Below are 24152 nucleotides of genomic sequence, written 5' to 3' on the forward strand. Positions count from 1 at the left end.
GATTTTTCCGGTCAATTTGAGATATGGCTCAAGTGCGTACAGTCAAAACTGTGGGAGGAGTAGCGTTTCAAAATAAAGGTTACTCCAGTAAAAAGAATAAAGTGTTACGATTACAATAGTCTGGTTGCCCTTTAGGGCAACCACACTAAAAAGTGTTACGATTACAATAGTCTGGTTGCCCTTTAGGGCAACCACACTAAAAATGGTAATTTTTCTGGAAAATATTTTTTGTTTAAAATATCGTGAAAAATCGTATCATGAACCTCATGTCGTGATACGAATCGTATCGTGAGTTGAGTGAATCGTTACATGCCTAGTTATAACCCCCCCCGTACTGCACTCTGCCCATCATCATTCTCCTCTGTTTTCCCTCAGTATATTCCCCTCCCCGGACCAGGATCTGTTGACGTCACTGATTCCAGTGCCCCACAACACGGGCGGCTCGCTGCCAGACCTGACCAACATCCAGTTCCCCCCTCCTCTACCGACGCCACTCGATACGGACGACGCGGTATTAGCGACCTCGCTCAGCCCCGCTAACAGCACTGGGAACCTGAATAACATACAAGGTACTTGGGACTGGAGACGGGCTGGAGCCTGACTGGAGCCTTGCGCCGCATTTTTACGATTTTTCAAAAATAGCAGATCTACAAGCTCGTAGCGCGCCACTCGGTGGCGCGCTACGAGCTTGTAGATCTGCTATTTTTCAATAGCTAAAGTATAACATAATGCTTAGTTAAAACACCAAAAGGGGTTCCCGTCCAGAATGGGTTAAAGGAGAATGCCATGCCAGAAGGCTTTCTTACCTTTATTTGTAGTTGTTACGTCCCCACCAAAGATGTCCAGGTGTTATTTTGTGCAAAAGCGCATTATTGGCTATTTGCAATTATTGGGGTGTTGTGCTAATTTGCTTATTTCCATCGCTCAAAAATCAAACGCCCATTGAGGGCTTATATTAGGGGAAATAGCCAATAATGCACTTTTGCACAAAATAACACCTGGACCTCTTTGGTGGGGACGTAACAACTACAAATAAAGATAAGAAAGCCTTTTAGCATGGAATTCTCCTTTAAGGCCTATTCATAGTTCCGTTTTCGGTGAAGAGGTGACCACCGAAATGGTGGTTAGTAAAAAATAGAGAGGGGTGTTGTGTGAGCGGTGACCAACTGCGGCGTGACGTCATGTTGTAGTTTTCGGTGGCAACCTCTTCGGTTTTCAACCGAAACCTGGACTATGGATAGGCCTTTAGTCTATGCAGATAAAACAAAGACTATAGTGGGCAGCGATGCTACACAGTCAGGGTTCCCACAGTCATGACCTGAGCGTTTAACCCATTTTGGGCGGGAACCCCTTTTGGTGTTTTAGGCATTACGTTATACTTTAGCTATTGAAAAATAGCAGATCTACAAGCTCATAGCATATAAAAAAATGAGGCTCAAATGTTTGAATATATTCTTTCAGAGCGAATGTTTTTAACTCAAATCTTTGCTGCTGGGGGGGGGGGGGGGGGGGGGGTCCCTGGAACAACATATTTTCAGATGGGGCTCGACGGACAATTACATATATTTTTGGGGGTCCTTGACATGAAAATGTTTGAGAACGACTGACATTGACACATTGGGTTTTTCAGAAAACTGTCAAGATTTAGAAGACAATTGTAGAATCGTCCTCACTAAATCTCAACGTTGATCATCTTGCACTACCAGATATATTTCGTTCTCTATGTTGTCAAGATGATATCTCCATACAACATAATCTGTACGTACAGGGACTTACCCCCCACAGGAACAGATGTGACATGGATACTATTTAAGACACATGATCACCTGTGGCCTGCCACTCACTGATTAGCAAAATATGGCATGATCAAGTGTGTTCCTCCTTCCTCCTGAACAAACACGACACTCTCAGGCACAACACTCGTAGGATATGCACTGGACAAATTTGCATGGCATTATTTAAATAAACTAGAAATACGAGGAAATGACAGAGGGAGAAATCAACTTATAACGACCACGTTGCACGGTAAGACTACGGTCATTAGTATTATTGCCATCACCTGGGTGGGTCAGTCGTGTTTTTTTATCAGTTTCTACTCTGATAACTAATATGTTTCAACTTTCTGTGTACGTGGTTAGGAGTGAACAACACCTCTCAAGGTATGGCGATGCAGGCCGTCCAGGACAACATGATTCCTCTCATCCTGAACGTGACAGGAGGAGACTCCAACCAACACCAACCCCTCACTCTCTCCCCCACGCTCTCCCCACCACTCACCCTCTCTCAGGTGAGTGGAGGAGACTCCAGCCAACACCAACCCCTCACTCTCTCCCCCACGCTCTCCCCACCACTCACCCTCTCTCAGGTGAGTGGAGGAGACTCCAGCCAACACCAACCCCTCACTCTCTCCCCCACGCTCTCCCCACCACTCACCCTCTCTCAGGTGAGTGGAGGAGACTCCAACCAACACCAACCCCTCACTCTCTCGCCCACGCTCTCCCCACCACTCACCCTCTCTCAGATGAGTGGAGGAGACTCCAGCCAACACCAACCCCTCACTCTCTCCCCCACGCTCTCCCCACCACTCACCCTCTCTCAGGTGAGTGGAGGAGACTCCAACCAACACCAACCCCTCACTCTCTCCCCCACGCTCTCCCCACCACTCACCCTCTCTCAGGTATCCCCCCCCCCCACCCACCCACCCCCCTCACCCTAACGCCAGCACAGCCTCTATCAGTCAGTCAGACAAACTTCAATTTGCATTTAATTCACCTTGAGAGGTTTGATTGATTGATTCCCCCCCCCCACAGTATGTAAAATGGGTACATTTCCAAAACGACAGCACAAGTCAATACAAAAACCGTTACAGGGTCCACCATTTTCAATTCATCACAACATTTAGAGATGTACAAATATACACTTCTAAATAAAGTAAAAATGGGACAAACATGTACAGTATGGGGGAAAAGGGGTGTTGGGGGGTAGGGACTCTATTTTACGGGGGACTTTATTTACGGGGGCTATACAGTCGAATTGCAGCCGTCCGTAGGTGCCCTTTTGAGAGCGGTTTTGAAGGAGTCAAGGGATTCGAATGTCTGAATGGCAGCTGTTGGTAAGGCGTTCCACATTTTGGTGGCATAGGAGTGAAATGAATTCATTCCCTTGTTTGAGCCGAATCTGGGTTGCACATGGTTTTGTTGAACTCCCTCTAGTGTTGTGTGTGTGTGGGGACTTCGTTGACATTTAACACATTTTGTGCCCAAAACGTCTGTGGACGTCCTGGGTATTACCGCACGTGCATAGCCCAAGACGTCTGTGGACGTCTTTGAAAAAAATAAATAATAATAATATTTTTATTTATTTTTTATTTTTATTTATTTTTCATTAAAAAAAATCAGAAAAATCAAAACACTTTTTTTTCACAATGCATTTGGCGTTTAAATTAAATAACTCAGAAACTATAAAACATTTCAAAGTAAAAAGTTCCAGCATGTGTCTCCACAGTCAGCTGAATTATAAAAAATGTGAATGGATTTTCTAGGTGAAAGGGATTTTGGGCAGTTTTGCGTGGGCTCTCAATGTGTTAAGCAAGTATTTAGACACATGGGGGTACATGGGTATCTTGGTGGTGTATAGCAAATTCTTGTAGACCAGTCACCAGACCCATTGCAAGATGCTGTACTCGTGTCGTCAACCCTAAGCCAGGTATGACAAGTGGCGTGCACAGACATTTAGAGGGGCAGGTGCTCAAGTGAAAAAAGGGCACCTTGTGCAGCGCGTGGAACCGGCCGGTTGCCTTAATAGTGTGAGATTTATACATTTTGGGGCTTAAATAATATATTAAAAGCTTTTTTTTAATCAAAAATGTATCAATGCCACCATGGTCCACATACTGTACATACATACACTGTACAAAAAAATCACACCCGTGTGAACTGAGTGGTGCAACTACACATTTATTGTTATAGTTATTGTTATAGTTACTGACGTCACATGCTAACCATAGCAACCATGCTAACCATAGCAACCATGCTCACCCGTACAGGCACAAACACACACGGGTACTAACAAAGCCAGTTGTTGGAGTGGTTTGCACCACTCAAAAAGAATAACATATATATATATATATATATATATATATACATATATGTATTTTTTGAGTGGTGTAAACCACTCCTACGACTGGCTTTGTTAGTTTACGTGTCTGTCTGTCTGTGCTCAAAAAATGAGCATGGTTGCTATGGTCACCCAGTTCACATGGGTGTGATTTCATTACGTCAGACCACAGCTGATCAGTCTATATAAGACCTTACACCACTCAGTTCACACGGGTGTGATTTTTTTTAAGGGCACATTGCTGTCCAGAGGGCAAGGGCAGGTGGTGCTCTAGCACCCCCTAGTGTCTATCTGTGCACGCCACTGGGTATGACTGAATAATTGTTCCGTAACAGTGAAGATGATTGAGTGACCCATTCAACTAACCCAACTAGCGAAAGCGGTGGATTGGCAGAGTGTATATGACAGAAAGTCCTATCTGTTTCTGTGTGTCCTCCACAGGCAGCCATCAATGCCATGTCCTTGGAACAGCAGCTGTCCCAGTACGCCTTCTTCACACAGGAGCCCTCGTCCCAGTCACTCCAGAACCAGCCAGTGAGTTAACCCATTTAGGCCTGACGTCGAAATAAAAAGTCTTCTGAAAGAATATATATTTTAGCAGACCTACAAGCTCGTAGCGCGCCACTCGGTGGCGCGCTATGAGCTTGTAGATCTGCTATTTTTCAATAGCTAAAGTATAACATAATGCTTAGTTAAAACACCAAAAGGGGTTCCCGCCCAAAATGGGTTAATTGTCCTCCTCCAGCACTCCCATTTATAGAATCTCTCTCTAGAAATTCTGACTGACATTTTGGGGGGGAGGGGGGAGGGGGGGAGTGTGTTTTGAAGAAAATTGCAACGTTTAGTCTGGCACCCGTGTTGTTTTTGTCGACCAAAACTAAGACGAAGAATGTTCGCCGACTACCTTTTTTCACTGACGAAAACTAAATGAAAACTAAGCTACGATGACTAAAACTTGAATGTATTGACAATTTCGTCAGCAAATAAAAACTAGACTAAAATGTTAGGAAGGGACTAGTGGACAAGAGATCCAGTATAAGTCATGTTACACTTGGTTGCATGCTGAAAATAGCAGATGTACAAGCTCACAACGTGTTGCGCTGCGACGCGTTGTGAACTTGTAGATCGGCTATTTTCAGCAAGTGTAAAATCAGCCATTACGACGACATCAAGGCCCGCCAAAATACAATTTGTTCGACTAAATCAACTGTAGATTTAGTCGACTAAAATCTTATGACATTTTTATTCGACTAAAACTAGACACTAAAACCTTCCAGGTGACTAAAATGTGACTAAAACTAAGTGAAAACGATTCCTAAAGACTATGACTAAAACTAAAATAGAAATTTGCTGCCAAAAACAACACTGGATAGGCCCCACCTTGAAATAGGTTCTTATAGCGCCACTATGAGGCTGATTTGAGAAGATTTAGGGTGGCAGGTCTTCCTTGGCCTGCTGCCTGGGAGTGGGCCCGAGTAGCCCTGCAAAGTTTCATGATTTGTGGGATTTCAGTCCAAAACTCTTGGCTAGTCGGAATGGAACATGGAAAAACCTAGTGCCAGAACATTTTAGACAAGAAAAACGAAAAACGAGTACAAGAAAGTCGGTGGAATGGTTTGCAAGATTTACCATACTGTGTATAGGGCTGTGAATCTTTGGGTGTCCCACGATCCGATCCGATTCGATTCCGATTCTTGGGGTCACGATTTGATTAAAATCTGACATAGCAGAAATGTTTTAGTGTTAGTCTAGTTTTAGTCGACTAAATGTCATAAGAGTTTAGTCGACTAAATCTACAGTTGATTTAGTCGACTAAAATGTATTTTGGCGGGCCTTGATGCCGTCGTAATGGCTGATTTTACACTTGCTTGATCACACTTGATCTGCTAAAACGATTCTCTATTCAAAATGATTCTCGATACTACAATACAATACAGCTGTGCTGAACTGAAGTGACTGGTATACTGGACTACACTAGTAACTTGAAAATGACTGAAGACATTATGTTTACTGTGATTAGGGTAAGCTTACATTTCATATCACAAACGCCATGTAGTGAAAACTCCTGTAACTGTGACCAGGAGAAAAAAAAAAAAAAAAAAAAAGGAAATTATGAATCGATTTTGAATCGTTCATGATGGGAATCGCGATTCTAATTCGAATCGATTTTTTTTTTTTATGTTTTTTTTTTTGTGGCTTTCGCCTTTATTTTATATATTTTATGGAGGGACAAGACAGTAGGCTGACAGGAAATGGGGAGAGAGATGGGGGGGAAGACATGCAGTAAAGGCCGTCGGGATCGGGAGTCGAACCGGCACACTGCCAGACTGGATTACCAGCCAAGGTGCCTGGACCACTGTGCCATGGCCCTGGCCTTGAATCGATTTTTTTTGACACCCCTAATATATACTGTACTGTTCTCCGCTTCAATAGACAGGCCTATGCCAGCTGTCCATGGTCCAGAACCACAGCTCCTCCTCCACACCAGGCAGCCAGACCTCCCCTCAGACTAGCATGGCTATGGACATCAGCACGGTGAGTGAAACAATGTGACACTTTACTTCTTGTGTGAGATGATTTTTCCTGTGAAGAATGTGGCACTTAATGCTGGTCGCCATGCTGAAATCAGTTGCACCAAACCAGTGTTGATTTCGTCGACTAAAACTAAGACGAAAAATGTTCGTCGACTGCCTTTTTTTCACTGAGGAAAACTAAATGGAAACTAAATGCAAACTAAGCTATGATGACTAAAACTAAGACTAAATATACTGACAATTTCGTCAACAAATAAGAACTAGACTCAAATGTTAGGAAGGGACTAGTGGACAAGAGATCCATTATAAGTCATTTTACACTTGGTTGCATGCTGAAAATAGCAGATCTACAAGCAGATCTACGAGCTTGTAGATCTGCTTGTAGATCTGCTTGTAGATCTGCTATTACGACGGCATCAAGGCCCGCCAAAATACAATTTAGTCGACTAAATCACCTGTCGACTAAAATCTTATACTTAGTCGACTAAACGAGACTTAACACTAAAACATTCCAGGTGACTAAAATGTGACTAAGACTAAATTAAAACTATTCAAGAGACTACGACTAAAACTAAAATCAAAATTTGCCGCCAAAAACAACACTGCACCAAACTAATGACGAGCCTTGTCTTCTTGCCCGAAGGAGGGCTCTGTCGTGCTCATAGGTTAGGGATGGGTATCGTTAGGATGTTAGCGATTCCGCTTCCGATTTCTGCCTTTTCTGGTCGATTCCCCATTTCGGTTCCATAAAGGTAAAAAAATAAATAAATAAAATAGTTTAGATAACAAAGATATCTGAATTTATTTATGCGTTAAATGAGAAACTTTGTCATGAAAATAGGCTACTGGTGTTTAACTTAACCAAAATGACATTCAATTATTGTCAACTTTAACCCTTTCTGGGTGGGAACCCCTTTTGGTGTTTTAAACATTATGTTATAATTTAGCTATTGAAAAATAGCAGATCTACAAGCTCATAGCGCGCGCTACGAGCTTGTAGGTCTGCTATTTTTGAAAAATCGTGAAAATATTTATTTCAGAAAACTGGAGGATTTAGAAGATTTTTTTTTAAATTTTGAGGTCAGGCCTAAATGGTTTAAGAAGGTTTCATGACATTCATTTTCATGTATTTTTTGTTTTTCTTTGAGGTTTTATGACCTCAATTACACCCACATAACCTGAACTTTGAATGTTCTCTGTGTCTGTGAAGCCTTTTGAGCTGCAATGACAACAGGCAAAACAGTGAAAACAGTGACATCTGCTGGCAAACCCCATTGTCATATATGGGATTTTATGGCTCTTACATCACACTCCACAGGAAAGCCAGAGCACTTGTTTGAGCCAGAAACCCCAGACCACAGAAAATATACTGAATGTTAAAAGTTCAGGTTAGTTGGGTGCAAATGAGCTCAAATAAATAAATAACAGAAACGTTTTTTTTAATATGTCACAATCCCTTTAATAGTAACCCCTCATATGTTTATTCCATGATAAAACAATAGAAAATAGAAGTTAAAGCTTGTTGTTAAAGCTTTTATTTATGGGAGAAATACTGGGCACTTAATTGATTAGGACTTTTATCGATTCCGATTTGATTCCAACATTTATATGGGTACCCGCCGGTACCCAGAAACTTTCAGTTTGGATCCTACTCAGAACCTAATTTCGATACCCAACCCTACGTTTGTTTTTAAATATATCTGCTCCAAAATCCACCTCCCAACAACTCGCCTAGCTCTAATGCAGTGCCAAACGACAGCACCATGCGCATTATATAAAAATATAGAGGCCAAATGCATGGCCATAGTGCTAGGGATGTCAGGTTGAAAGTGGTTAAATGTTTATACAATGATTTACTGTACTTCACAATGATGTTATGTAGGAGTTAGCTATGTTAAAGGAGCATTCAGTGATTTGAATAAAACCCCGGTCTGCCCCGGTAACATGTGCACATGCACGCACTACAGTGGGGGGACACGCAACAGGCCAACAGCACGCACACCAAGGCCCGCCCCCGCTCGATCATGATTGGCGGAAGGCCCCTCTGATTGGATGAAGGCTGTGCCACCTAGACAAAAATGAAAGTTTTTGACCCCAGGGGTTAACTGGGGACAGGGAGGAACTCCTTATCACACTCTATAGTAGGGAGGATTATCACAACAAAACAAAAAAATAAGTAATATTTGAATTAAGTGAAATCACTGAATATACCGGGATCTTTGGCACTTTAGGGCAGTTATTAATGCACACTAGTAGTTTATATTTATGTTCAGAGACGTTCAGCTGTTCACCACTTCCCTGTCTACAGTATCTCTGTATTTTGATAGTTTATCAGTAGATAATAAACGTTGTAGTCTGCTTTCATATGATATCAGATTATCGGTATCTTTTTGTACCATTTTAGATGTGGAGTTAATAGTTCGGTTATAGCTGTACTCTTGTTGTAATTGTATTATTTTATATTTTATATTTTTGTCCACATATATGATCACTGATGGCCAAGTTTATTTTTCTTTGCAAAACGCTCTGACTTTGTGTTTGGTAGCAAAGCAAGCGTAGAAGCTAATTGTACAGTTAAAACTATTGATCTGAAAGCTTCAAGGAAGATTCATTTAGTTAGACCTCCTAGTTAATGTAGTATTAGCACACGTTGTTACAACCAGCACACAAACGCTACAGACAAAAAGCTAATTATGATTTAGGTTCTTTTTGGGAGAGGAATGAGAATCCTCTGTGCCTCCAAGTTGTGAAGTAGCAAAAACAATTTACTGAAACACTCATGGATGATTGGATAGACTACTGCACTATGCACCTCAAAAACAAACTCAAGAAACAAGCAAAAAAGATGATAATAAATCAAGGCTTAAAACAGCAAGGAGTTGTTTAGGGAAATGATATCGTAGAGAGGACTAGAGCAAAAGAGAGCCTGTTGCGTTTGTATGTTTTAGCACAAACCATGTGTGTGTTGTAGGACCACAATGGAAACAAGCCCTCACGCCCAGGGCTTTTTGTGTTATCCTTTTAGCATCATTGTATAATCGTACCACTATTTGCCAATCAATCAATCAATCAATCAATCAATTGTATTCTACCTTTGACAGTTTATCAAGTCTGTTCTGTGAAATAGGGCACCTGTGTTACTTGTTTCTCCCCCTCTAGTGGGATGTTTAATACATTTTGTAGATGTTCTTATATTATTATTATACAAACCTGTTTTTGCTTCCATCATTCGTGAAAAGATGCATTTGTGACAATAAGTCACAATTGGTGCGTGCAAAGTATAGTGGTCCAAGAATAGAGCCCTGTGGGATATCACGTTGTTGTTGTTGTTGTTGTCGTATCTATATGATTTGTGACTTTGTAACTGCCTTCAAGGGGAGGGTGATGAAGGGAAAAATATCAGCCCAATCATCAAAGGCGTGCTTGTTGTTGACTCATTAAAACGACTTAAACCCTATAGTTAACCGGGGTGCCCCAAGGGTCTATACTTAGTCCCCTTTTCCATCTTTATCAAATCTCTTTGCAACAAATAGCAGATCTACAAGCTCACAACACGTACTTGATGCATTGTGAGCTTGTACAGTAGATCAGCAATTTTCGCGGAATGTTCACCTATTTTTTGCCAATTAGGACATGGTCCAGAATAGGGACGTTATGGTTTTAGGCTTGTGTTGTTGTTACCCTGTAACTCTTCTCTACTATTGTGCAATCAAATATTTACCAGCGTCATCAACTCAATGCTTAAATACTTAAATGTGGCCACAAATGATGTAAGCTAAGACTTGTTGAACTATTTAAAGAAGGTTATATGTCAAAAACAACATTCAAAAAATGGTATGGAAGGTTGACTCACAACTGAAGGACGGCCCTCGGTTATCGACGAGCCAAATGACCCGATCTCATCATGACATTCTGCTTAGAAATGACATCCATAAATTCCACCGTAGTTAATAAGGACAAGTTCATATAACCTGATTGAGAGAGAGAGAGAGAGAGAGAGAGAATAATAATGGCAACATATCCTCCTGTATCAGGCCTCTTCGCTCCAACAGTACCGCAGTAGGATCGGATCCTCTGCCAATCAGTCTCCAACCTCTCCCGTCTCCAATCAAGGCTTCTCACCCGGAGGCTCGCCTCAAGTAAGGGTGTTGAGCCAAAATAAACCATTGGCTCACTGTGTATACGTCAACGTCCCTTGCACCGTCCGTAGTTCTGTGGTCGTCACAGAGTAGCTGTCTTCTCTTTAGCCTGTTATCTTTGTGTTGCCAAAAGCAGATCTGGGCAAAACAAAAAAATATCTTTTTTCAAATGCATTGGGTTTTGTTTTTTTTGGCGTGCATTTCATTAGCCTATAAGCTGATCGAGCACTTGACAGCATCGCAAATCAACTATCAAATATCTTTTCCCCCCCTCTCTTGCAAAGACTGGCATATTTGTTCCTATTTTGCCCAGGTCTGACCATCACATCTTTGTAATCTCCTGCCCTTGTTGTCCTTAGGTAAAGTTAGCTTAAGTTGTGGCAAATCTGCAAAAGAAATGCTTACCACTAGGTTTCTTCACAGATGTGTTCATAAAGGTGTCTACTATGACAGAAAAATGTGTTCCACCCCAACTCCCTTGGGAAACTTTGTGACAGCTGCTGAAAGTTGGGGTACCATTATCAACCAATATAAGGCAAAGAATTACAAATTTCATTATACTTTAAAGTAGCATGTGACATGTCAAACTAGGGGGTTTTCATGATGCTGAATCCATTCCAAGCATGAGTTTAGCAAAGGAGTGTTTTTTGTGCAAAACTAATGCTTGCAATGGATTCAGAATCTTGAAACCCCCTAGTTTGACATGTCACATGCTACTTAAAGTATAATGTCATTTTGAATTCTTTGCCATATATTGGTTGATAATGCCTCCCCCAACTTTCAGCAGCTGTCACAAAGTTTCCCAAGGGAGTTGGGTTGGAACAAATTTTTCTGTGATAGTAGACACTTTTATGAACACATCTGTGAAGAAAGCTAGTGGTAAGCTTCTTTCTTTTTGCAGATTTGCCACAACTGAAGCTAACTTTACCTAACTATTGATGTGTTGCAATGTAACTGTGGCTCTGACCACTCTCCTCTGTCGCTGCTGCTTCTGTGGTGACTGCACTGTATCCCCACACGATACTGTACCGTACTGTATGTCCAGTCACTTGCATTAATATCTCAATCAGTGTTTAGAGATGCTTAACAGTGTAATTGCACAATTGTGTGAGTGTGTCGCAACTGTGAGTATGTGGATTATTGTACGATTTCGAGTACAAAGGTTTACGCACAATCCGTCTTTTGAGCTTTTGTTTTAAGGAGAATGTCTGTCTGTCTGTATGTATGTACAGTATATGTAAATATTGTTACACTTGGAACATGTCAACGCTTGCTAGTAGGGCGGTGCATGCTGTTAGCTAAGCTAAACGCACCTTAGGTAAACATGGTTTTAGTTGTTAATTTGTGATGGGGCTGGTGTGCGAGTTTGCCGATTTGGAGATATACTAGATGTACAGGCAAGTAATCTTCTTTTTTTTTGCATTTTGTAAATGGCATTGACTGTTTGTCAATTTGTCTAGCCTTCAAGTGTCCGATTGGGTAAAAAAAACATTCAAAGCCTTGAAACCTTGAAATGTAAAAAAGAAATCTGAATCTGAGCGAAAATCGGCCTCCCTTCAGTTTCACTTCCTCTGTACATGAGGTGTGTGTGTGTGTGTGTGTGTGTGTGTGTGTGTGTGTGTGTGTGTGTGTGTGTGTGTGTGTGTGTGTGTGTGTGTGTGTGTGTGTGTGTGTGTGTGTGTGTGTGTGTGTGTGTGTGTGTGTGTGTGTGTGTGTGTGTGTGTGTGTGTGTGTGTGTGCGCGCGCCCCCCGTTGTTTGTCTTAACCACTGCTTCTTTCCCGTTGAAGTGGCTCATTGGCAGTCCTGAGGTTATATCATACACAGGGGTTAACCCAGTCTGTACGGGAACCCCTTTTGGTGTTTTTAGCATTATGTTATGCTTTATATATTGAAAAATAGCAGATCTACAAGCTCATACGAGCTTGTAGGTCTGCTATTTTTCAAAAATCGCGAAAATGTGTCGCAAATCTTTGATTTATATATTCTTTCGGAGCGAAGGTTTTCAACTCAAGTCTTGCTTCTGAAGTTCTGAGGGGTTCCTGGAATAACATATTTTCAGATGGGGGGGGGGGGTCGGCGGCCAATTACATATCATTTTTGGGGTCCTTGACATGAAATATTGAGCACCACTGATATAGAAACACAGGTATTTCAGAAAACTGTCAGGATGTCGACGTCAGGCCTAAGTGTGTTAAAGCACAACTGACACGCTATGCTCTATGATCACCCTTTGCCCTGCGGGGAGACCGGCAGCATTGCATAGATAATTAGCTTTCAAGCACGGCAAAAAAGGGGAGACGATATGATCCAATTACTAATACGTTATGTGAGGCTGCGTTGGATGGAAAAAAGGGAGAATTTCTTGTTGTCTTGTTCTATCAAAGGACTCGAAGAAGAAACGCGGGAGAATTTACACTGCACTATAAGACTATAAGAGAGTCCAACACTATGGTGACATGTCATAACCCCCCACATTTTCAATTATTTTTACCCCCCCCATCCCCATTTCATGTGGATTTCATTTCCTTTCTTTTGGAATAAAAATGAAAGAACGCCTCCCTCAGGCCGCAACACATTTTTGATCTACATGCGTCATGATGTTCACAGTATATCCCATTCTGGGCGGGAACCCCCTTTGGTGTTTTAAGCATTATGTTATGCTTTTGCTATTGGAAAAATAGCAGATCTACAAGCTCATAGCGCGGCACCGAGTGCCGCGCTACGAGCTTGTAGGTCTGCTATCTTTTTTAAATCGTGAAAATGTGGTGCAAGAATGAATATATATTCTTTCAGAGCGAACGTTTTTTAACTCAAATGTTTGCTTCTGGGAGGTCCCTCATGGAACTACATATTTTCAGATGGGGGTCCGCAGCCAAATACAGATAATTCTGGGGGTCCTTGATATGAAATTTTTGAGCACCACTGACACAGAAACATAGGTTTTATTTTTAGAAAACTTTCAGGATTTAGAAGACATTTGTAGAATCGTCCTCAGGTCGAAATGGCATATACTGCCATTAGATGTTCATGCGGTCCACACAAGACGAATAGGAGGATTGTTATCCATGTGATTGAGCTAATGGTCCGTCTCAGATTGAGTCTGAATCCGTTTGCTCCGTATTTTTGCCATGCTTTATAGTGCAAATTCAGAACATTAATGCTATGTTAATGTTCGTGGTGTTTGTGCGTGTGTGTGCGCACGTACGTGTGTGTCACATTTCTGTTGTGCCTGCAGCCGTACATAAGCAAACATTTATAGTTTGAACAGAATTAACTTTTGGCTGCAGAATAACAAAAAAAAATTAAACAAATGTTGTCTTTTGTCTTAAAGTGTCTATGAAATGATGATGCATGAATTAGCCAAAACGTACTGTGTACAAAAAGAAACCACCCATCGACTCCCATTCGTATCCATGCACCAGAACATCCGTGTGCGTGTGTGTGTGTGTGTGTGTGTGTGCGCGCGTGCGCTGACAGCATAATGTGTATAGGATTCATCTGCATGGCTCTGTATCATCTGACTGCCTCTGCTTCCTATTGCAGCATAGCTCCATCCTGGGCAGTGTGTTCGCAGACTTCTATGATCAGCAGCTCACGTCCAGGCAGACCAGTGATCTCTCACAACAGGTACGTACAGTATGTACCCCCAAGCATTCAAATCAGGAGCCTTTAACCCATTCAGGCCTGACGTCGAAATAAAAAAAAAACGTTCGCTCTGAAAGAATATATATTCAAAGATTTGTGCCGCATTTTCACGATTTTTCAAAAATAGCAGACCTACAAGCTCGTAGCGCGCCACTCGGTGGCGCGCTATGAGCTTGTAGATCTGCTATTTTTCAATAGCTAAAGTATAACATAATGCTTAGTTAAAACGCCAAAAGGGGTTCCCGCCCAGAATGGGTTAATTCACATTAAAACATAAATTTGGAGGACATTCTGATTTTTATAAGAACAATAAATACATTAAAGTTTTGTAGTTTTCTGAAAAACCCTATGCTGGCCCATATTTATCAACGTGTACACCCAAAATTGGGTGTACACCGCGTTAAATAAGGGCCTAAGTTTCAGTCAGTCGTTCTCAAAGATTTTCATGTCAAGGAAACCCAAAAATATATGTAATTGGCCACCGACCCCCATCTGAAAATATGTTGTTCCAGGGACCCCCCCCCCTCACCCCCCAGAAGCAAAGATTTGAGTTGAAAACGTGAAAGAATATATATTCAAAGATTTGTGCCAAATTTTCACAAAAAAAAAAAAAATAGCAGATCTACAAGCTCGCTGCTATTTTCCAACAGCTAAAGTATAACATAATGCAAAAGGGGTTCTCGTCATGAGTGGGTTAAGATAATAAATACATCCTGATCCTCCTATACTTCTTGATCTAACGTATTTTCATGAATTGTATTGTTTGTTGTTGATCATTTATTTTTGTCTGTCTGTGTACATCAGTTGGAGCAGTTCAACATGATCGACTCCAACAGCCTGTACAACCAGGCCTCCACGCTCAACTATTCCCAGGCAGCCATGATGGGGTTGACTGGTAGCCATGGCAACCTGCAGGACTCCCAGCAGCTGGGCTACAGTAGCCATGGAAACATCCCCAACATAATTTTCACAGGTGCTGTGACTCTTGTCTCAGGTGGCGCTCGTCGCCTCCAATCAAATAAGGGACTTTAGCTAGAGCAGTGGTTTTCAACCAGTGGTCCGGGGACCAACCAGTGGTCCTTGAGGGCATTTCCAGGTGGTCCACAGCTAAATGATAACCAAATGGACCCTTAGATTTTTAACTTTTGAGAGTGTAACATGAAACCCCTTAAGGGTCCATTTGGTTTTACACATTTTACACTCTCAAAAGTTACATTATTTGTAAAATTCTGCAATTGTTATTTTGATTGTTTTCCTGTTATCTCTCCTGTGGTACCAACATTAATACAGCATCGAATTGTGGACAACATCTTATCCAACAATGACAACAAAAATATTCTACATTTTAAACTGCTGATGTCCTTTTGTTGTCTTTCTGCTCGGGCAGTGAGTGGAGAATCTCCACCCAGCCCGCCCAAGGACCTGACCAGCTCGCTGTCCACCGACATCAGCTTCGACATGGACGCCCATTTCCCGCTGGACGATCTGAAGATCGACCCGCTCACCCTCGACGGACTGCACATGCTCAACGATCCCGACATGGTCCTGACTGACCCGGCCACGGAGGACGCCTTCCGCCTTGACCGGCTCTAAACTAAACTGCCACCCCTCACACACACACACACACACACCTTGGGGTGTGTGTGTGTGTGTGTGTGTGTGTGTGTGTGTGTGTGTGTGTGTGTGTGTGAGTGTGAGTGTGTGAGTGAACCCACTGAGGGAGCGAGGGCCCGTATCCCAAGAGGAGCGAGCAGGCTCCCAGGGGGCGCAGGAGGGAGTCGCGCCCCCCAAATTGTGCAGACTATCCATCCTATATACACCGTTGCCACACACCCACCACGACCCAACCCAATCCTACAGAGGAGCACTTGGAAGAATGCTCGGGGGTTGCTATCTCTTTTCCGGAAAGATGGTATTGGATTGCTGACAGGAGTTATTTACAGTTGACTGAAAACCCATGGCTGTATAGAGCAAAACTGTACATCTCACCTGTCTACACCATAGATTATCACGATGACTCATAGGATGCCGCTCTTTGTCTCATCTCTCCCCCCTCTGTGCCAAGCTTCTTGTTCTCATCAACACTCAACATATCGAGTATCATTCGAGTGATAATCCTTCCCTTTTCCAATGTGGTTTTGTCACAGGCCTGATTTGACGTTACAAATGCACCCTAAAACGATGTGTTATTATCACACAAATGTTTCTACTAACGCAGTATTTTATTTATAGCACGTGTCAATTTGCTGTGGCAAAAATTCAGAATTCAAGTCAAACGGCTGTTTTCAGTTATGCATGAAATCACTAAACACTGTGATTCACTGATTACCTGTTTTTGCCTTAATAGATTGACATTCGGGTTTTAAGAAAAAGGACATGAATGTTATATAAAACAAACGGGTCAGGACAAACCTGATGTAAACTTAAAAAACATTTGAACTTTTATGAATTTCCAAGACGTGCTGGTCTTCATCCATCATCTTGTCATTTTCCACAATTTAAATCATACTCCTTAATCATTCATGCCAGTGAATTTTGAATGGATGGAAAAAGGATCAAATTAAGGCGTTCATTTAAAAGAAAAAAAGGAAGGAAAAAAATTGAAAAAAAAACTTTTCTTTTCTTGTAAAATAAAGACGTTTATCGTCTTGCTTTTATATTTCAAATGTACAGTACATGATTCAACTTTTGCGTAATGATATCTATGCAAAACTGAAGTAACTTATTTTGGATTATGACTCGAGGTACCGCAGACACATCTACTCTTAACGTACATAGTGGAATCCAGTGTGTAAGCTTAACGTGTAAGTCATAAAGAGAAAAAAAAACGAATGAGGGGTGCTGCAGCATCAAAAGCTCTTGTGTAACTCCCATAGATGTGAGTTCAGTATTGCTAAAATAGTTTTATTTTTCCAAGACATTTGAACTGCCTCTATATATTAGAACAGTGTAGATACAACCAGAATGTATTTAGAGCCACACACGTGAATAATATGTTGTCTACCATGTCCTCATCCTCTCCCAAGTCCAGCTTCTAACTATTATTTAAAGATGGAGTGCCACAATTTTAGTTTTTGTCCAGTTTTTCATGTGTCTATGAGGTGACAGTACTTCATTAGACACCCTGGAGTCATTTTTATGTGCAATGGTGTATTAACTTTGTATTTAGGGTTTCTTCCTGGAGGCTGAACCCTTGACAGTAAAACGGGCCAATGAAATAAACAGTAATATAGTGACATCACATTATCAGCCCCTCCCCTGACCCCCTCCCCCTTTATCATACAACTACAGCTTTGGGTGCGGCTTCAGTTCAGATGGATCACCACCCACCAGGCAAACCAGGCATACTTAATGAACTGGTGGGCGTGTCCACATAAAAGCATGATTTTAACAAATACTGTACACTTTTTGGAAAAGGTTATTCCTCCTTATATTATAATAATACCTGATGATTATGTTTTAGGGTGGAAAAGAATTGTGGCACTCCATCTTTAATGTATAGTACCAAAATAACGACATCCTTCACTACACTCAAAGGGGGTGTGCTTCTTCTACGTTAGTATGACTGTGTGTGTGTGTGTGTGTGTGTGTGTGTGTGTGTGTGTGTGTGTGTGCGTCTTGGTCATGTGCGCATACCTCGGGCCTCTTCAGTGTCTTTGTCAAGTCGGCCCATCTCTTAACCCCCTGCGACTGTTATGTGCACTGGACCTGTTAACCCCTATATTTGGTCAGACTTATTGCCTTCTTAAAAATATAATATATATACAAAATAATAATTATCTAAAAGAAAGCATATTTTTTTGAAAATCCTATATAGATATAGTCTATTTAAGAGATGAGTTTTTATTTAATCGTGAATATTTTTGTTATCCGTCAAATAATGTTACACAGTTTTTCCTCAGAGACAGTGTGGCTGACAATATGGTACCGTTACATTTACAACAGGAAAAGCTACAACTGTGTTGTAGCTTTTCCTGCCTCGGGAAAGCATGTTTTCGAACCAGAGCCATTGAAATAGCGACAGAGTTACGACAACTCCGTTCACTTCATGGGGCCAGTCCAATGGCGGCTCTTCTACATAGACTTCTATTGGCGAAGAAGTGCTAGGCGAAGAGTGACACAAAGTCCTGGAAATTGCTGATATTTGCGCCGCCCTCGTTGAAAACAATGTATTTCACACTCCGGCTAGTCACACTTTCCAGGTCTGGGTTTTCTGACCCTTCAATGGCGCAACTCTCTCCGCTATATATATATATATGGCTCTGTTTCGAACAACGTCCACAATTCATGCCGATCTGCAAGGACCTGCAGATAAATGTAGAGCCCGACCGATGTCATGATATTTTTAGGTCCGATGTGATCCAGATTATGGAGATTCCTAGACCACTGATTTACAACAAGCTCACGTGTCGTGTTGTGAGCTATTTAGACATTTTAAAAAAACAATTAAAAGAGAAAAAAACATTTTCCCTTCAATGCTATGGCCAAAATAGGGATGCCAGGCTGAAAATGGGGACAAATCGGTTGCTTAATTGCAGATACCATCAAAAAAGTCAAATAATTGGCCAATATATCCGATGTCGGGCTCTAAATAAATAGGCTACTTCAACAGATGAAATATATTGCTCAGAAGAATAAAGGGAACAGTTTGATCACTTCATATTTTTGAGCAGTAATCATAATAAGCAGTACAGTGCTCATGAAAACTGCTCCAAACAATTAAGGGATCACAGTGTTACTTCATTTTCTTTGAGCAGTATATTATAGGTGTAAAGTGTAAGCCTTTCTACAAAACATACTATATCTGACCAGAACAGCCCCTTAATAAAAGTATCTCAAAGAAATTCAATTAATAATTAAAAATCCTTTCTTAAAATAAATGCCCCTATAATTAAGTAATAATAAAGTATGAAGAGGTTTTCAAACACATTTAAATGTATCTTTAGAAAGATGATATATAACTACGACTGGGCAGTCTAACTGCAATGTGTTTACTAAAATGCTCGCTCCAGTATGTCCCATGTATCCTGTCATGTGCCAGCATATTCCATCCGTTATTCAAACCAGTATTGTTATGATCAATGTAAACAATCACCCGAAGCTGAGTTACTGAAGCATGCAACTATCCTCTTGTATAGTACTGCAAGTTTTTACTTCACTACTGTTTGTTTTTGTGATGCATTTTCCTCATCCGCGTTACCTATATTTTCTTTTCTGTTTTCTAGAGCAGGACTAAAGATCGGCTCCTGTGTGTAAATCTTTAAAAATTCCGTTGTGACAGCATGACTTATATTTCCCCCGGTTTTGCTTGGCTTTTCCCCCCCTGTATGGCAAACATCTTTTGGTTTTTAAGTGACTTAATGCAAAAAAAAAACAGACAAAAAAAACAACATGGTGTACTTAAGCGAAGAGTGAATGGTGGCGTTATGCTAAAATTGTGTCTTATGTGTTCTGTTTTTCATGTTTGGTAAAGCTGTCTTCTCTGTCTCTTTGATTAAGCATAATATATGAATTGAACTGGCAAGTCAAAGCTATAAAAGCACCGGATATATGTTAATCTGCCTTTTATGCACATGTAGATGCAAATCCATTGGTACATTTTACACTGTAATATAGTATGTCCCCTATGTGCTGTACAACACCCCACAGAATTTGATTATGTCATGACAATTGTATCTAGCTTGTCTATATTGCTTTTTAGTAGGAACAAAGTTTGTGTGCTTCATGTGATCCTGATGTCAAAGTGAGACTACGCACTGAGAATTTATGTACCGCAAACTGCAATTGTGATACCCCCCCCCCCCCCCCCCCCCCCCTTCCGCCATAGATTCCTGGTGATTAGTTATTTAATACTTATTGACAGACCCCTTTTTTTCTGTTATGGTGCTGCTTTGTTTAACTTTTTGTAATAGCATAGGCAACGCGGATGTGTTGTCTTGTTAACTGCCACCTTTTTATGCACCAATTGGTATCACTGTATGCCAGAGTTTACAGAACGTTTACAAAGAGCAGAGCAATTTCTAATGCCCCGCTGCCATACTAAATGCTTCAACATAGTTGAATACTGAAAACGTATAAACCACTTGCAGTGTAAATTATTGTTTTTGTTTTTGTTTTTACTATATTACAGAATGTCATTTTTCGAAATGTAATACTCTATATCACTTGAGAAATTTCAATCTGTCCAGAAAAAAGGTCCTCAGTCTTAATAGACAATTGCTGTTTTCCAACATTTTTTTTCCCGATAAGAAATGTATCCATTTGACCTGCAACATGCAGACATATCTTGTTGGAGGCCCATGGTTTATTTCACACGTGTGATTTCACCATGCCAAAAAATTACATTTGTTAATTTCCTAGTGACAGCTGATTAGCATCCAAATGTGAAAAAATATGAATCTATTTTGAATGAGAGACTGGAATGAGTACATGGTACAATATTCATTCCACATAGTTAGGTTTTTACAGTAAATATGTCATGACACTACACTACTTTTTATCTCACGTTCCGTGTTGACGCAACAGGTGAACCAAAAAGCCAATGTGCAAGGTACCTATAGGGCTTTCATATTGCAAGTCAATAGCCAGTTTGATTCAAAACTATTTAATTACAGTACATGATTTAGCTACATACCATATGAAGTTGCCAAAAACATTGCTTAACAATGGATTTATTTCATTATTTAAATTGCTAACTGCAGCACCAATAGCAGAGATGTACTCGATATTTCCTTGTTCCGATTCCTGGGGGATGTCTTCTGCATGATACCGAATTTAAAAACCACTAGTCTCTTTAAGAAACAACTTGACATATCTTTTGCTTTAATAAAAAAGTATTTAGCTCTAGGTTTCTTGAACCTCCTGTCAAAAAGCAAGTGTCTAGTAGTGAGTATCGCTGTATGTGTCTTCTACAAGTATAGTCTGCGTTAAGAGGAAATAGCAGATCTCAAAACCCTGCTCAGTCAGCCTAATAGATCCATCATGTATAATCTATCTTGGTGCCACAGCAACGTAAAAAAGGGAAACTCAACCACAAACCACGAAAATGGTCTCATAGTTTATTACATGTGATCACTCAGAGTAACCGCTTAGGACAAGCAACTATGAGTCCTTTGTGTGCATTTTGAGGACAGGCTTCTGCTGGTTCTAAGCCTCATACAATGGCAGCTAAAATTGTAAAATGTGTTTCTAAGAACAGTACTTTTTTCCAAATATTGCACGTGCATTTGACTGCAATGTCAAGAGTATGCTACACCACTAGTGTACTCGCAGCAAAAGAACACAATGTTCATCAAATATGCAAAATCTATAGCATTCTGCAGCACAGCTTGGTAACCCGGCCTGTACTTTTGAGCTAACCCTTTAAAATGAATGGATCAAATATTGTTCTTCAAATTGTGCTTTTTCTACTTCTAAATGTCAAATCTGACCAAAAATGTTAAAAAAAAATAAAAAATAAAAAGGGAAAAAATAAAATAAACACAAGTTGACTGTATATGTGACGTGTGCTATATTAAGGATGAAATAAGCTTCTATTCAAATCGTAACTAATGTATTTTTCTTGTGTGAAAGCTTTTGTCTTTGTATCTTTGCATTACTATTTGTAAATGAAATGAGATTAAATATACCTGAAAACGCAGTTATTTGATCTGGAACTTGTATTTGTCATTACCTGTATCAGAAATGTTCTACTGGCTCAAAGCTGTAATGCCATATCCACAGCTTGGCATTAAACCCATTCTGGGCGGGAACCCCTTTTGGTGTTTTAACTAAACTATGATGCCCTTGATCGTGGGGTTTTTCTTTTTTTGTATTTCTTATTCTGGTTTGAGGCCTGATGACTACAAACCAGTGACTACAACATGACGTAAGATATCATTCGCTCCCGACCGGATCATGAACCCGAAAAGGGAGAAATGCTCCCCAGGCTAGGACCTACCATAAGAGGAAACGAATTGGTGGGAGGTCTCCATCTACCAGAGATGGTAGATGGTGAGTTTTGGTGAGTTTTCAGAAGGGATTTAAAACGAGGCACAGGCTCAACTAGCCTTATCGACTCGGGTAGGGCATTGATCCAAAGTGTCGGAGCTCTGATTGCAACAGCACGGTGACCTTCTGTTTTCAAGTGACACTTTGGGAATGACCAGCAGTGCTCTGCCCAAAGATCTGAGGCTGCAGGATGGCTCATATGGGGGTGAGTAAATCTGATATGTAGGGGCCTGGACCGTGGCTCAGCGGTCCAGGCACCTTGGCCGGTAGTCCGGGTCTGGCAGTGTGCCGCGGGTTCGACTCCCGATCCCGACGGCCCTTACTGCATGTCACTCCCCCATTTCCTGTCAGCCTACTGTCTGTCTCTCTATAAAAAAATATAAAATAAAGGCTAAAGCCGCATAAAAACATAATCTAATCTGATATGTAGGAGGGGGCAAGACCTGACCTGGGCCTTGTTGGTAATTAATAAAATGTTAAAAGAATAAATAAAAACAATATAATCATAAACATTGCAACAAGAACTAGAAAAAGTGCCCTTCTGGGCACAGGTCTCCACCGGGAGGATAGGACTGTGTGAGATGTTTGGCAAAATGTTTAGGAGTAATATAAACATCTTTTTTTGTTTGTTTTTGCAACAAATTTCTTCATTTTGTTGAGGAAATGCAGAGCCAGATCACTCATAGCATCTCTGAGGATAGAATTCTGGATGAGCAGGACCACTCCTGAAAACTTTGGAAGGCAATGTTAGCCAATCAGTATAGAATCTGAGAAATCCAACAGACTCGTCTTGATCACATGACTACAGAGATCATGTGTACCGATTTGCGTGAGATTTGGATGAAATCTGTGCGACTAACATAAGCAATGTGTTTTGCAGAAATCGGCCTCATGGTGGCGCTATAACCGGCAGATGTGGAGGGATGCAGGGAAAATGTTTTTCCATGGCCTCTAGGGAGTGTGCATACATAAGTTGTATACAGATCGATGCAGTTATAGCTAAAAACAGGAATTGGCCTGTTATAGCGCCACCATGAGGCTGATTTGGAAACAAATGAGTGGTATGTCATCCTCAGCCTAGTGGAAATGTGCGTGTATAATTTCACGGAAATTGCACACTGTTTGTGATTTGTGGCATTTTGTTCGAAACGGACCAATCATGTGAGCTTTGGAAGCCAATCTTAGTCAATCAGGATGGAAGATGGGAAATGGTGCAGATCCGTGTTGATCACATGACTATGGAGATAGTGTATACCGAATTGTGTGATGTATGGATAAAATGTGCACGAGTAATCTACAGAAATGTGTTTTGCCTAAATCGGCCTCATGGTGGCGCTACAACAGGCCGTTGAAGAATATTTGGGGCAGAGGTTCGTCGTTGGCATCCAGGGAGTGTGTGTGCAAAGTTTGGCATGGATCGGTCCAACGGTGGCGGAGATTAGCTGGTAACGGACGGACGGAAGGACGGACGGACGGACACACACACACACACGGACGGAGTGCAAAACATACTCTCCCCATGCCTTCGGCCTGGTGGAGACAATAACATAGCAGGTTGCACTAAATAAATCATGAAGAACACAACAGCACCCCTTAAAACCCTTTTGAGGCCAAATCAAGTTTTCTCTGGGGTTTGGAAACGTTTTGAGCAGCAATGAAAACAGGCAAAACAGTGAAAACAGTGACATCTGCTGGCAAATCCCATTGACATATGTGGCCAAATTTGAC

General features: G+C 41.2%; 1 protein-coding gene across 2 annotated transcripts in view; it reads left to right on the forward strand.

The window, feature by feature from the left end:
- crtc1a (CREB regulated transcription coactivator 1a) overlaps positions 1-19872 on the forward strand; it is a 50392-nt gene extending 30520 nt beyond the window's left edge. The window contains exons 8-15 of one of the 2 annotated variants that reach the window (XM_079529573.1): positions 376-569; positions 2139-2287; positions 4558-4650; positions 6550-6651; positions 10685-10789; positions 14334-14417; positions 15240-15408; positions 15823-19872. In XM_079529573.1, the coding sequence (XP_079385699.1) occupies positions 376-569; positions 2139-2287; positions 4558-4650; positions 6550-6651; positions 10685-10789; positions 14334-14417; positions 15240-15408; positions 15823-16028 (1102 nt within the window). In that variant the 3' untranslated portion in view covers positions 16029-19872. The remainder of the gene's footprint in view (positions 1-375; positions 570-2138; positions 2288-4557; positions 4651-6549; positions 6652-10684; positions 10790-14333; positions 14418-15239; positions 15409-15822) is intronic. The other variant, XM_079529574.1, reaches the window with a different exon arrangement.
- Positions 19873-24152: the final 4280 nt, after the last annotated feature.

The sequence above is a fragment of the Electrona antarctica genome (assembly GCF_951216825.1).
Source record: "Electrona antarctica genome assembly, chromosome: 19".
Classification (NCBI taxonomy): Eukaryota; Metazoa; Chordata; class Actinopteri; order Myctophiformes; family Myctophidae; genus Electrona; species Electrona antarctica.